The sequence below is a fragment of the Nicrophorus vespilloides genome, unplaced genomic scaffold (genome assembly GCF_001412225.1).
Source record: "Nicrophorus vespilloides isolate i.1.1-1 unplaced genomic scaffold, Nicve_v1.0, whole genome shotgun sequence".
In the NCBI taxonomy this organism is placed as follows: Eukaryota; Metazoa; Arthropoda; class Insecta; order Coleoptera; family Silphidae; genus Nicrophorus; species Nicrophorus vespilloides.
The window spans coordinates 68,724-82,997 of NW_017099976.1; the positions used below are offsets into that span (position 1 = coordinate 68,724).

Below are 14,274 nucleotides of genomic sequence, written 5' to 3' on the forward strand. Positions count from 1 at the left end.
TTAATGATAATTACATGAGTGGAATTATTGTGGATCAATGGTGTCGGTTCATATATGCAGACTGTGTTATCGTAGGCAGCTGCAATCTTGCCAGTATCACTGGAGCAATCGATGGAGCTGATCCTGATGTAGTCATGAACAGCACCAGGTATTATCTGCACCCTTTCGAACGTCGACGCCAAAATGACAATGTTGCAACCCGCGGCGTAGGCCTAGAAACGATTGAGATTAAGGTTTGAGTGCTAAACAAATAACGAATGTTGATTGGTTCTTACCGTGAAGGGGACGCCTTCGACGCTTCCGACTGCGAAACACTTGTCGCCCCCGTTGCAAGCCCCACTCACTATCTGGTGCAGATTCATTATACCCGAATAAACTTAACTACCAATTATTAGCGTCGATCAATAACATTTTCTCAGCAAATTGAATTAGACCCCAATCGAAACGGAACAAACCTACACTCGCAACACCCCAAATTGTTTGCTTGTCAATTTGACGTTCGCAGTTTGACAATTGATCAGCTGACCAAAATCAATACACAACACAACTGAAAGTTCCATTTAAAAATTCAATTCTAAATTCGAAATTGTTTTAAAACTTATCAATTATACACATTCAAATAAACTGTACCATTTTTTTAGTACCTTTAATATATTAATAAAGATTTAAAAGAGTATAGGCAACCGACATATCTTCTTTTGAAAGCAACATTAGGATAAGAAATATTACGAATTACGTAATACAGCTTAAATACATATTTAAAACGACTTATTAAATGTAGATATTTTGAAATCATATGTTTCTAATCTTCTACAGTAAACTGCTGTGCCACAATATTATATAAACAGTATTCTAGTATTTTATATCAGTGTATCCCAAACTTAAACCACCGATGTCGTTCAAAAGTTTAATTTTTGTATTCTGTAATTGTTCTTGCAGAAAAACAATGTTCCTGAATATTTCATTGAATCTATATATATCAAAGTTAATACAGGAATCACCCAACTTACTAACTAGTTCCGTTCGTAAGTCGGGGAATTAAAAAAAAATCAAAATATACTTATCTTTATCATGGTTTTTACTGTATTACTGAATGCATAAATTTGAAAAAATATATTAAAATAAACAAAACAGTTACTTACAAATACTTTTCAATGTAGACATCACAATTATTTAATAAAAAACGATAAAAGAAACATATGCAACAATACAGATAGTACATCTTCCAAAAATATGATATTTTATTAAAGAAATTACCAATTTTAGTTTGGACAGTTAATTTTTTATCACTATGTATCTCCTTGTAACAAGTTAGAGCCTTTAGAATTTTGTTCGTAACTCCGGGATTTCATAAGTCGGGCGTTTATGAATGTGATATTTATTTTTAATTTGATTAACTGCATATGAAGTATTTTTATTCCATTTCTACTTGTCTTTTATTTTTCGCTTTAATTGCAATAATTTGCTGAATCTTATATATTTTAATTTCTATAATTAGATTAGAACTGCTATTGTCTGCACATTTTATAATTGCCTCAAATTAAATAGCAATTGTCAGGTGAAAGCTGTAAATTTTATTACTGGGCAAATGCGGCTCAACGTAGTTAAGTTTACTTTCATTTGATTTTTATTACATTTTTTTTAAATAATGATTGTTTTTTTAAATTTATATATATATAATTTTTACAATATTTTTGTACACTTTTTATTATGCTTTTAATATATGTGTGCCCCTCAGGTTCGGTTCTTTCGGCACGCTCCTTGTATCCGGTATTTTGAGCGGACTTTGTTGCTATGATTTTAGTATCTATAGTGTTGTTCTTTATTTGTTATATTTGATTTGTTTGCATATTGCTTAATTCTTCTGCTCTATTTTTCGCAGCAGCCAAATCTCTTATGTGTAGATGTAATTAATTTCCGGTGAATGCTTCAGTTATAAAAATTTTGAATTTCACAATGAATTTCATTGTTAGTTTTTTTTTAATAGTCCTGTTTTCATTTTCTGGTTTACATATCAATTATGATGTTGTTTATGGTAATTGGTCTATGTATTCTGTTGTTTTTATTATTTAGTTCCTCTGATCTCTTATTTTGTATCTTAATTATCATATTTGGTATTCTCTTAATTCGTTGATGTGGTCTATCTGGGCATCTCCAGACAGAGTGATCTTTACCTCCACAATGTCTGCACCAAGTCACTGTCGCAATTTTCTACTCTGTGATTTCCACCATATTTGTTACATTTTATAGGTCTTCTGCATTCAGCTGCAGGATGCTCAAACGTTTCACATCCATTACACGGGAGTGTGGTCGGTTCCGGCGGCATACTCATTACCGCAGTATTCCTTCTGTTCTAGTAAAGAAAGCCCTGCTCCATAAGCCTCCGGTCGCCGCATTATAACTCACCAAAGTGGTCATCTTTTCTTTTTCATAATTATATTTTTTTTATGTATTCTTATGAGATTTATGCAATTACATTAAATACATTTTTTTGAATTTGTGTATCTACGTTTGGTTTTTTATAAAATATAAAAAAACACCATGTGTTGTCACGCCTAGTATATATCAATAACGGGTGACAAATATACTTCTCACATCGACATACTGCTCTTTTCTGTATGTAATTGTATCACCCAGTTGTGACTTTGTTGCAAAATATCGAATGTAAGTAATGCTATGTGCGGACATTTTTAAGTCAAGTGGCTCTTTGCTCCAAAAAGTTTGCCGACCTCTGGCATATAGTTTAGATGTATATAAAGAATTTGCTCTGAATAAACAGTGTTCAAAGGTTAACATTTTTCTATATGAATTTAATATCTATTCATGGAGATTCTCTTTTATAATGAATATCATGTATTTATTGTCTTATACTCCAATTGATTTGAATGAATTGAGGTCGTTTCATATTGAATATTTTATTGATTTGAAGCTTAATTTGTTGTAATTGCTTCAAACCTATTTTTTTCCTGTCTTCATTACCTTTAATTATTTCTTTAAGATGTAAAAAATAAGAAGGTAACAAATTAATATCATTAATTTACAAGTTATTCATATTTGCGTATATTTCTTTTCGTATTCATCTCTATATTACAAATATTTATATATTATTTGTCTTTTTTTTCTTTTAAATAGTATTTTTTTAATGTAACATGTATATATATAATAAATATATAATAATAATTCCGTTAATAAGTATATATATAATCTAACAAAGAAAAGAAAGAAATAAAGAGTTTCAAAAAGAAAATGCCGTTCAAAGATATACGCTGGTAATACTGCATCCATAATAAGGAATTTCCTTCTTCCATTTTTTTCATTCTTCATAAAACACTCTTTATTGTGGTAACTTTTGATTATCAGAAATTACGAACCAACTGGGCACCTGCCACAAGTTGAATGTAACCGCCTCCATTTCTTTCTCCTGCTGCTTCAATGATGCCAATTCCTTCTTAAGTTTCGTTTCGCGCTCCTTCAGTTGCGCGTATTGCTGGTGCAGCGCCGTATTGCCGGAGTTCTTCTCCTTCAGAGACCGCTGCAGAGTCTTAATATCAGTCTCCCGCTTGCTCAAGGCCCCAATCAAATTCGCCATATGATCGACGACCAAATCAGACTTTTCTACTTTTGGTTGGATGGTGGCGTCCAAAGACGACTCATCCAATGAGGTACTGAATGAGGAGGTGTTTCCAGTTTCATAATCTGAACCCAACTCACTGTGTATGGCACCGGCGACAGATTGCATATGCTGCTTGCCCTGCAAATGTTCCCTCTTGTTGTGCAGGTTATGAAAGTATTGATCACAGGTCCGGCAATACAGCTCTTCATTGTCTTCCTCATCCAGATCATCAGTTGCATCCATATCACTCTCTGATAGTACATTGTACTTAGCCCTCTTCCTCCTTTTATTTGCCAGATAAAGTTGATAAGCTCCAGATTGCCGGTACTCCCTTAATTCTTCCCTGTAGCGCCTCTTCTCCTCCTCAGCTTTCTCCAAATAAGGTTTCTTCTCCTCCAAGCTCAAACTGCTCCATTTGTTTCCAATCAGCTTGGTGATCTCGTGGAAAGGCATGGGGCTGTCCTTGAACAATTTTCGTTGGTCATTCAGATACAGATTGTAGCCAGTTGATGGAGCCTTTGGGGGCAGATGCAGCAGCTCTGGTTTGCGTTTTCGCCCTTTGGGCCAACCACCTCTCTTCTTTGGCACTTTGGCTTCAATCTGTGGTTCCACAATAGTGACCTGTGGAGGGATCGGTAACTTTTCACTGGACTCACTTGTGAACCCATCACTATCACCCAAGCCATCAGATGAAACAAAACTTGAATTTATTGCCTGGACACTCTGCACTGAGATTAGAGGTTTCTTGGTTTTCGTTTCCTGCTGCAGCAGTAATTGAGCAGCCACAGTCTGTAAGTCTTCCACGGATAGATTCAAGTCTGATGTGAGGGCATCATTCAAGGACATGCACACCACGCTGGAAGAGAAACATGCCCCATTCAGTGTGTTTATTCAGGTTAAAGGAGAAGAAAAAAACAGGTGGTTGTGTGGGGGTGTATGCAGGCACTAACCCTTTAGCTGTTTCCACCAGTATTCCATTGCTCAGGAGATCGTTCGCTTCCTCCACAGACTTAAAATCCATTATAACATAATAGAGGAATGCAGCACCAGGAAATCCTCGTCCAGAATTTCCGACGATGACGAAATGTAGTCCTAAAATAATATTATAGATCGCTCACGTAAACATGGTTGTAGTAATCATTTTTGTTGATGTCCAGCGCCATCAGTGAGCAAGCTCGAGGTTGTGGGGGCGCGCCGCGCGTTTTCAAAAAAAAAAGAAAAAAATGGCACGCACGCTCCTTCCACCGCCGACGCCTACGTCACTTCCGCGGTTTCAAATTCAAAGAACGTCGTGTGTAGAAATAAAGAACTTTAATTAATTAAAACATGTTTTAGTATTTCGTTTAATACATTCAGTTGAGATTTTTTTTAAGTGCACAGGTACTAAATTGTATTTGTAGTTATTTTTTTGTCGCTTCTTGTTTCTTTCCTTCCATTTTAAATACTAAGGCTAATCATAAAACGGGTTCTATCCGCATTTTAAAATTAATTATATACAGCACATAAATTATTTCCCTGAATTTCTTTTCTCTAGTAATAATAATTGATATTATTGGTGTAATCATAATAATAATAATTAATAAAATATACAGTAAGTTTCTGGAGAGACACACAGAATAAAACGAAAACAATTCAACAACGATCGATAAACTTTTTTTTTGTTCTTTCTAAGCATAAAAGTCCAAGATGCGCGCGCATCTTCCTTTCTCTCTCTCTCACATTTTCAAATTCAGCCAATCAATCAAAAAAGAAAAATTTCGCTCCGCCCCTCGCGAAAATAAAAATATTTTTACTTTATTAATAAGAATAATAATAATAATAATTAAAAAAGAAAAATCATAAAATAATATAATATTCATATATACAATATTCAACTAAAAAAAAAGAAGTATGGTAAAACAAAATCGCATTTCAATTATTGTAATAATAAAATAACTCTCGCTTCCATCGAATTGACTATTTTACACTTTCACGGGACAAATACTGTCACAAATCACATTGATCACTCGCCGACATCATTTTACACCCAAGAAATTAAACATTCAATTAATAATAATAGTTATATATAATATATATGTATGTATGTATAATAGTAAAAAGTAAAAATTTAAAATAACATTTAAATCGACAGCCACCAAATCCGCTGATGATGATGGCTTTACATCCATTTCTTCGACAATGGCTTCTCTCGACACACGAACTCGCTTCTTTCTCATCATTAACAACGATATAGTGAATTTGTTTTCTTTTTTTTTAACTAAACAAGTCCTGCGGTTCGCATCGAAATACTATACAAAACGGAGACGACTATTACATTTTTTTTTGCTTGCTTGCTGTCGCTTTACAAAACCGACTCGATTTGTTTAATTTCCCTTTCGCCGGGACTGTGTGCGACGATCTTTGGAATCTGTGTCTGTGGCTTCTGGCCCATGGTGATGGGTCCGTCCTCTTCCTCCTCATCTTCTTCGATGGGCGTTAGGACGTCATCTCCTTGTGGGGCGTCGTTCTCTTTGGAGAAGCGCTTCATGCAGGGCGCCAGAAAACTGGTGATGGCGGAGATGCCGAAGAGGGCTCCGGCCACGTAGAAGGGGATGTCGTACGAGTTTGTCGCGTCGTATAAGGCACCGGCCAGTGGAGTGCCAACGATTGCGGCCGCCCCACGGAACAAGATCAACAATCCGAAGGCGTTCGTCAATTTATCCAGGCCCAACAGATCGACCAAAATTATAGAAGTCAACGAGATATAACCAGCTGAAAACGAACAGAAAACAACAACAACATTAGTTTCAATATTTTTCTAAAAGAATTTTGCATAAGCAGACAAAATCAAAGTCTGCAGTTTTTTCATGTTTAATTGAATTCTTTTAATTACGAAAATCTAATATAGTAGCAAGAAATTATGAAATAAGTAAAAAAAAAATGTGGATTTTAATTATTTTATTCTATTCTAATCTATAGGCTTGATATTATGATCTTTTCGATAAAAATTATTTATGACAACAATTTGTAAAGTCTATAAAAGTAAAAATATTAATAGAAAGAAAAAGAAGAAATATTCTCATTAAATTTAAGCATTTTTAACATCAGTATAAAACTTTGAACATTATAATTATTTGCTTTTAGCAGTAGTTTAGTTGAACCATATTTTCATTGTAATCTTACACCATTATAAAGTAATGATTAAAATTAATTGCATCGTTAAAATTAAGCTTCAATGCGAAGTGGAGATATTGAAGGCATTTATAAAAGGAATACAGATAGATGGGGAAATAAACAAAATTGAACTTCGCTCCAGAAACCGTGATCAATAAATCCAAAGAAACTGGGCCAGCGAAATAAGAAAATACAAAGGATTAAAATTTCATCTGAGTATATAGTAGGCCGAAAATAATCAATCGTTCTACTTTCCTGTACTTTTTTTTGGTTTGTACTTATTTGAGACAAAATCAATATCTGTATTTTTTTTCTCTAATTAATTGAACTCAAATTTATACCTTTCACTACTGTAAATCTGATAATGCATAATAGATTCTTAAAAAAAGTATCATTTTTAGTATAAAATAGGATTATATTGTGTGTGAATATATAGATTAACGGTATGAATTATACTGCTTCCAAACATCTACACTACTCTTGCTGATGATATTACAGTTTGTAGGAGAAAGGAAGGTTACTAATAGTATAGAAAATGTACTTACAAATAGCGAGACCGAAGAAAATGGACATAGTAATGTAAGCGCCGTAGGTATGGCATAGCGGTGTGACGGCAACGGCGATGGTGGAGATGACCAAGCAGATGTTGTTGACGAAAAGGGCGTTAACCTGCGGAAAATCTGCGAAGAAGCCGCAAGCGATACGACCCACAGTATTCGTAATGCCTATTATCGAAAGCAGGAACGACGCACTATTGGTATCGATGCCCTGAGAAACAAATGGTAAGCATAGCATAAGTCATAGTCATGAGTGTTTTTTTTGTTCATCAGCTTACATCTAATTTAGCCGCATTAACGAGGAACACGAACGGCACGTAGAGGCCGGCCATTCCGAAAAGATTCGATATACCGATGAGCATGAAGACGGGATTCTTCAGCAAGCTGACGTCCATCATCTGACCGAGAGCCGACTTGAAACTTTCCGGCATTACGAAGCAAGGGCACAGGTCGTATTCTGCAAATCAAATAAACATAAAATAGCAAATGGAATTATCCGCAAAAAAAAAGAAGAGAATATAATTTCTCGTGATGCAACGATCCGCCGGACAATTGCATTAATGAGCGAGGCGCGCAATTCTCTGAATTGGAGAGAGCAGATGACATCAATTAAGCCTCGTTTATTGGCAAGAGAAAACAATAATCATTGTTATTGCCACTACAAACAATAGTACCGTCAAGCTAAAAAAAAATGTACAGCTGAAGGAATGAATCACTTCCTTAGTATCAAAAGTGCAAGCGGTCATAAAAAGTAAAGTTATTTCTTTGCCTTGCATTGATTGCGCAAATCATTAGTAATGCAACGTATGAATGAGTATGGTTTCACGTAAGACTTTTTAAAATCACGATAAATAATAATTGATTTATTAACTACAAATTGTAGTTTTCCTTAAGCAGAATAATGTGATACACTTTGTAGAATAGAAATCTTATCTTAAGTGGTTAAGACTTCAGATTCACTTATATTGCTTTCTATGAGTATCTTAATTATAGTAAAATTAGTATTAATTCCACAAGTCTAAATAGAAAGCTTCGTAAGTATTCAATTCAAACGTAAACCAGATATTAACATTTATGATAAAATTAATGTAATTGTGACTCACGTTCTCCCTTTTCGGCATCGACCATTTCGGTCCTACTGGGCCTGGGAATGCTGATAACGCTCTGTCTGTAGCTGGCCAGAGACTTCTGCGATTGGTATTGGGGCAAGTTGAGGACGGATCCGGAGTAGAAGATGTCCTTCCTGGATAGGGGACGCACGATTTGCGGCTTGGACAGTGACATCTTCGATGAGGTGAAGCCCAGACTTTCATTGTCCTGTTGAAAAGAAAAAGAATAAATTAAGAATTAATAATTTTGCTGCGAGAGCAAACAGATGGTACTTGCCTCGCTGTTGTTGTTTCTGCTGCCGACGAAGGAGGAAGTGGAGCGCATGGTTTTCTTCAGGTCGCCATTAGAGTTGACTGTGCCGCGTGAATTGGAACGGATGGGGTTGAGGGTCGGCTTGAAACGCTCGCTGACGGATGTTTTACGGATGCGATCGAATGATGGCACCGAACCGTTCTTGGGAAGGCCCTGCACGTGGGTGGTGAAGGCCGGTTGGCTGGCGTTCCTTGGCAATCGATTGGTGTCGCTGAGCTCGTCGACGCGCGGGTTCTTGATGCCCTTCGAGACGTCGTTGATGGAGTTCGTACCGCTCGCGTCCTGGCCCTTGACCTCCGTGATCGTCGGCAAGGTGGGAACCGTCGGAATCGTGGTCATGGGCGTACCGGGACCAAGTTGGTCAAGGTTGAAGCTAGAGTGCACGCCTGGGTCGATGTTCAAAGGTTGCTTCATGCGCTTTTCCATGGTACCGTCGGGTAGCTGGACCATGAAGTAGGAGCCGCCTATCGAACCGCGTTCCATCTGGATGCGCCTCTCCTCGGCCATCCTCTGCAGCAAAGGAGTCTCGCCTGTTTCTTTGGGATATTCCAGGGGCCGCATGAGGGCACCGAAGACGACGCAGTTCAGGATCAAACCAGCGAGGATCAAGTTGGCTCCCTTCCACCCGTAAGTCTCCAACAGCATCGTGGCCAGCGGAGCGAATGCGAATGTTCCAACGCCAGAACCGCAAACGGCTATGCCGGTGGCCAGAGATCTCTTCGTCTCGAAGTAGTAGCCCACGCAAACGACAGCCGGCAGGTAGATCAGACCGAAGCCGATACCGCCCATCACGCCGTAAGTCAGCATGAGGACGTTAACGTTTGGACTGAAGATCGAGAGGACGAAGGCGGTCGTCGATATCAAGCTTCCGGCTATGCAGACGGCTCGGCAACCGAATTTGTTGGTCAGCGCGCTGACAACGGGTCCGGCGCTCAGGTACATTCCGGATAGCAGAGACCCTACCCAGGCCGTTTTACCGCTAGGCTCGCCATAGTAATTGACGAACTCGTCGAGGAATACGCCGAAGGTGTAGGCGATGCCGTCCACTATCATGTTACACATAAAGCTGGCCAGCACCACTACCCATCCGTAGCCGCCGTCCGGGGGTGGCGGTATATCGTGGTAGTCGCAATACTCCTCATCCTCGTAGCACTCGGTCTCCTGCTGTTCAGCGGTCAGACGAGCCGCCTCCTCGCAAGCCACCTCACTATCAGTCTGCAAAAAAATAAAGAACAATCAGAATACTGTCATCAAAAGTTATCTTCACATTAACTATCCAATTACATTCACAGCAACTGTCATCAACTCCGAAAGTAACTCATAGTATTCATTTTATTTAATTCTATTTTTATTTCCTAAATCTAAGTGTCAACTAAAGAATCATTTAGTAATAATGAAGCATAAATTAGGATGATAGTTAAAGCAAATCATCTCATCTATATAAGTAATATTACATTCATTCAATGTTGGAATAAGGTATCAACTGGTTCCAATCCTATGATTTGCAATGACCATTTCGCCATTGATCTTTCACGAAACCAAAGCTTGCCAATTAATTGAAATTGAAAAATAGATGGTGCCCACCGCCCTACCCGTATTTTAGTATGTGCCCTAAGATACAAAAAGGTTGGGAACCTGTTGGAACATAATTTGATCACTAATGTAAATTATTGAATTATTTTTTATAAATAGTTAATTAGAAAAGGGTGGTCATTATTAATGGATAATTAAAAGCCAATACTTGTTATTATAGAAAAGATCCAATTCACAAATTAAAAAACGTACAAACAAAAACTTTTATCTGATAAAATCTGTTTACGTTTTCCATTTAAAAGTGAAATTAAACATCAATAGTAATCAAAATACTCATTGTAAATGGATCGTTTTCAAGTAAAATCGTGTACCTCAAAATCTGCCATCGAACCCAAAGAGGCACAGAACACCTGATCATCGTACATCACCACCGATTCATCACCTTCATGATAATAATAATAGTAACACTCGTCGTGGTCTTCCGGATCCATGCGGAATCAACCACCAAAACGCACAGATCAGAAAAAAGAAAGATGAAAAAGAGCAGAAGAAAATGAAGGTGAAGTTGATGTTCTTTGAAACAAGTTGCAATTTCAATTGAACACTACAGCAAACTGCTGTCCACAAATTCGTTCGTTCTCCGTAACAATCAAATTTACATGCGAATTAACGTTGCTTAGCGAACTCATATCTATATCAGAGGAACAACAACATCCTCGATGTTTCTCCATTCCATCCATTCACATAGTCTTGCGCTCTACTGTTTTTATCTTCCAATTATCAGTGTAGTACCATATTATGCGCGCTAATCCATTAATCTTCAAACCAATTGACTTGAGGCTCTGAACTTTGAAATCACAATTTCCTTGGAACACAGTTTTGTTATTACAGCAGGTTTGTTTGTTGTTCGTTCCGCTGATGATAACAGTAGCAGTACATTTTTTTTTTGATCACAACACAAAATTAAATAGAATAATTTAATTTTCATTTTATTAATATCAAAAAAAAATATCTAGATATTTATTATTTAGTGTTTGGTAAATTTCAAAAGGCTATCAATGTGTGATCCCATTCCAATTAAGTATGATTAATAAGTAAACAAGATGAAATAACATTGAAAATTCTTTAAACATTTCATAAACATTTTGTTAATTTCATAACAAATATTACAATTTTTTCTTTATACGTTTCTCATTAATATAAGTGTATAATTTCAACACTAAAAATATTTGATATTTTTTTCATATATAATATAAGTATTATGAAATTATTTAAATTTCATCGGAAATGGTTATAATTGTGTTTACTGCTAGATATTTTTTTTATTTCGCATTCGATCCGTGTCATGTGTTTCGATGCTTCCTCTGGGGGAGCATTATTCATGGAATGCTTGTTATCTGTGCTATTTCGATACGAACGTTTCCGAGTTGTGATCGACATTCATTTTAATCGCCTTTCGTTCAATTACTGAAATGCACTTACGTTGCTTACGTACATTCCAAATAAAATAAAAGCAAAAAGTAACTCATAATACACAATAAATGTATATGAAAATCCAAATCATTTACGACAAAATATTCTATATTATGCATAAAATGTCTTTTGAACTGTTTTATAATAATTGAAAAGTTAACTATAATTGAACCGTTAACTTTGAGGGCCCCTGCGCTGACACTGTTTGAGGGCCCTGCGCTGACATTGTTCGAGGGCCCACAACTAACACAGTTTCGGGGCCCACGACTAACATTGTTTGGGGGTCACACAATTAACACAAGTTTAGATTAGTCCCTTTCATTGGACATGGCCCTCGGCTGTAGCTCATAAAGAACATGCCTAAATCCGCCCCTGAACATATTAATATGAAAATAATTATAAAATATATTCATTGAGTCTAATGTAACATGAAATTATAGTAATGTAATCAAAATGCAATTGTATGTTAATGATCCATCTTTAAAGAAAGCTTAATTTTCTTTTGGTCAATTAATAACTTTACACATTTAGTCTTAATAACTGTGAAAATTAAATCCGTTCTGCAATTTATTTCGTTAAAAACGGTATTCTCTTCTTTATTAAGTACTATGGATAACATTTTGTTAGAATTACTTTTATACAACAATTTTTTTTTGTAAGATTTTTCCTCATTGTTTCGTATGTAAACTTCCAAGGTTATCCAGCTATAAAAGTATTACAACAGATTATAAAGGAAACATTATTCTTTTAATATAAATAGATATAAAAATGGATTTCTCTGATGTTCTATTTCATCTAATAATAATAATATTTATTGCAACAATAAATTTCAAAATTAATACTCAATACAATAATAAAAACAAAGAAATTAGACATCAGCTATTGTCAAATCTTAATATTTCTTATATTTTTTAATTATCTAAGCTAAAAGCTCTAATATTTGACAACTCCAATTTCTGCTACTATATATACCAGCGTTTCTCAACATTTGTCTCACACGACACAACATATTTGTCACATCAAGACATAACTCGATGTGACTAAAGGTGACAGCTGACATTTCGCGACACAATAAAAATGTAACTCAACCCATGTTGAGAAACACTACTTTAATACTACATTTAGAATAAAAAATATTATATTCTCTTTCTAAATTAAAATATAAAATAAAAGTAAATTAATGGAAATATAATAAAAATTAGGTAGGCTATGTAAACAAAATAACATAAATCTATTTGTAAACTATAAATTTAGTTAATCATCAATTAATTATTATAAATAATTGTCATTGGATAAACTTATTGTGCCATCAATCCTCATTACACACGTATATACCTTACAAATTAATTTCCTTCAATTGAAAACAAAAACAAATATCTTTTCCATAATGGAAAGCGATTCATCATCATCATCCAGTTGACATTGTGCTCATCCCATGGATGTTTCATCTCATGATCATGCGTGGCGTTTCATTGACCCAATTGCTTATGTTATTAATAAAAGTTACTTGTAAAGATATAGAGATAATGTTACGTTTTTCTTTATCTAGATTTTCCGACAAGTATTGTATTTGTATACACAAGAGCACACACGAAACTATAATACAGATTGTATTTTCTTATCGTCCTGATATTACGATTCTACTTGAATATATTGATTAAATGTAATCAATTAAGTTTACATTAAAAAGAAACGTGTTATATTATTTTAAGTTTCGGTTAACAAACATAATCCATTCGATTACCGAATTCTTCGTTAAATCTCAAAAGTTGGTCAATCTACATAGTACATTAATCCGAACTTGTATCTGTTGTCCAGATTTGTCAGCAGTCCGAACTGCCGTTAACTGAATATTACACATCGCAAGAGCACTTCTGGTAATTGTAAAATTCAACGGAAAGCATTTAAAATTAGTAATTTTCCCATAATCTTGGATTCAATAACGGTAGCGGCACGTGATTTACAGGCAGCGGCGTCTCGATAAAAAGATATTATTTTCAAAACTACAATAATTCCGTCAAGGTTACGAAATGGAACTTATGAAACGCAAGGAACGAAGAACGTTACAAATCGTAAACGATTTATTTTTGGTCGACGAGCAAAACAAATAAATAAACATATAGCGGCGACGAAAACAAAGCGGTACAAATAAAGTTTTGACAAATTAATAGTTTTTTTTTTGTTCACCATTTCTTTCCGCTTCTTCGGTTTATCCCGTTTGGTAACAGAAGTTGGACACTGCGTTGGCTCTTCGAGGATATGGGGAAAAGCGAGTAATTTCTATCTAATCATCGTGTGCATCGACTGCGATCGATCGCCACTTCTATTGTAAAATCGATTTCGTAATCGTAATCTTATCAATGGTTGTCCGACAGATAAAGGATTGGGAAATGGGAGCGCGACCAGTTTACACCAATTCTACCAAATCCAAACTGTCTATATTGAATATATTGTATGAGTTAATTAGCCAATGGTCAAGTTCATCAGAACAGAAATACTCAATGTATTCAACCCATTGTTAAA

At 35.6% G+C, this 14,274-nt stretch overlaps 3 protein-coding genes across 8 annotated transcripts in view; all 3 read right to left on the reverse strand.

Annotated features, from left to right (window-relative positions):
• LOC108566455 (dmX-like protein 2) overlaps positions 1 to 516 on the reverse strand; it is a 16,022-nt gene extending 15,506 nt beyond the window's left edge. For all 3 annotated transcript variants that reach the window (XM_017926337.1, XM_017926338.1, XM_017926336.1), the window contains exons 1-2: positions 276 to 516; positions 15 to 212 (exon numbers count right to left, since the gene is read on the reverse strand). In XM_017926337.1, coding sequence (XP_017781826.1) covers positions 15 to 212; positions 276 to 362 — 285 coding nt within the window. In that variant the 5' untranslated portion in view covers positions 363 to 516. The remainder of the gene's footprint in view (positions 1 to 14; positions 213 to 275) is intronic.
• Positions 517 to 3,187: 2,671 nt separating this feature from the next.
• LOC108566450 lies at positions 3,188 to 5,378 on the reverse strand. Its single transcript, XM_017926327.1, has 2 exons — positions 4,564 to 5,378; positions 3,188 to 4,469 (listed from the first exon to the last, which is right to left on the reverse strand). Exons 1-2 carry the CDS (start codon positions 4,632 to 4,634, stop codon positions 3,335 to 3,337), a joined length of 1,206 nt encoding a protein of 401 aa, XP_017781816.1. The 5' UTR covers positions 4,635 to 5,378; the 3' UTR covers positions 3,188 to 3,334.
• Positions 5,379 to 5,928: 550 nt separating this feature from the next.
• LOC108566462 (monocarboxylate transporter 3) overlaps positions 5,929 to 14,274 on the reverse strand; it is a 36,671-nt gene continuing 28,325 nt past the window's right edge. For 2 of the 4 annotated variants that reach the window (XM_017926351.1, XM_017926353.1), the window contains 5 exons: positions 8,710 to 9,960; positions 8,427 to 8,640; positions 7,602 to 7,780; positions 7,312 to 7,534; positions 5,955 to 6,364 (listed from right to left, as the gene is read on the reverse strand). In XM_017926351.1, coding sequence (XP_017781840.1) covers positions 5,955 to 6,364; positions 7,312 to 7,534; positions 7,602 to 7,780; positions 8,427 to 8,640; positions 8,710 to 9,960 — 2,277 coding nt within the window. Of the gene's footprint in view, positions 6,365 to 7,311; positions 7,535 to 7,601; positions 7,781 to 8,426; positions 8,641 to 8,709; positions 9,961 to 10,649; positions 10,785 to 13,938; positions 14,032 to 14,274 lie in introns of those variants that run through there. The other 2 variants (XM_017926350.1, XM_017926354.1) reach the window with 2 other exon arrangements.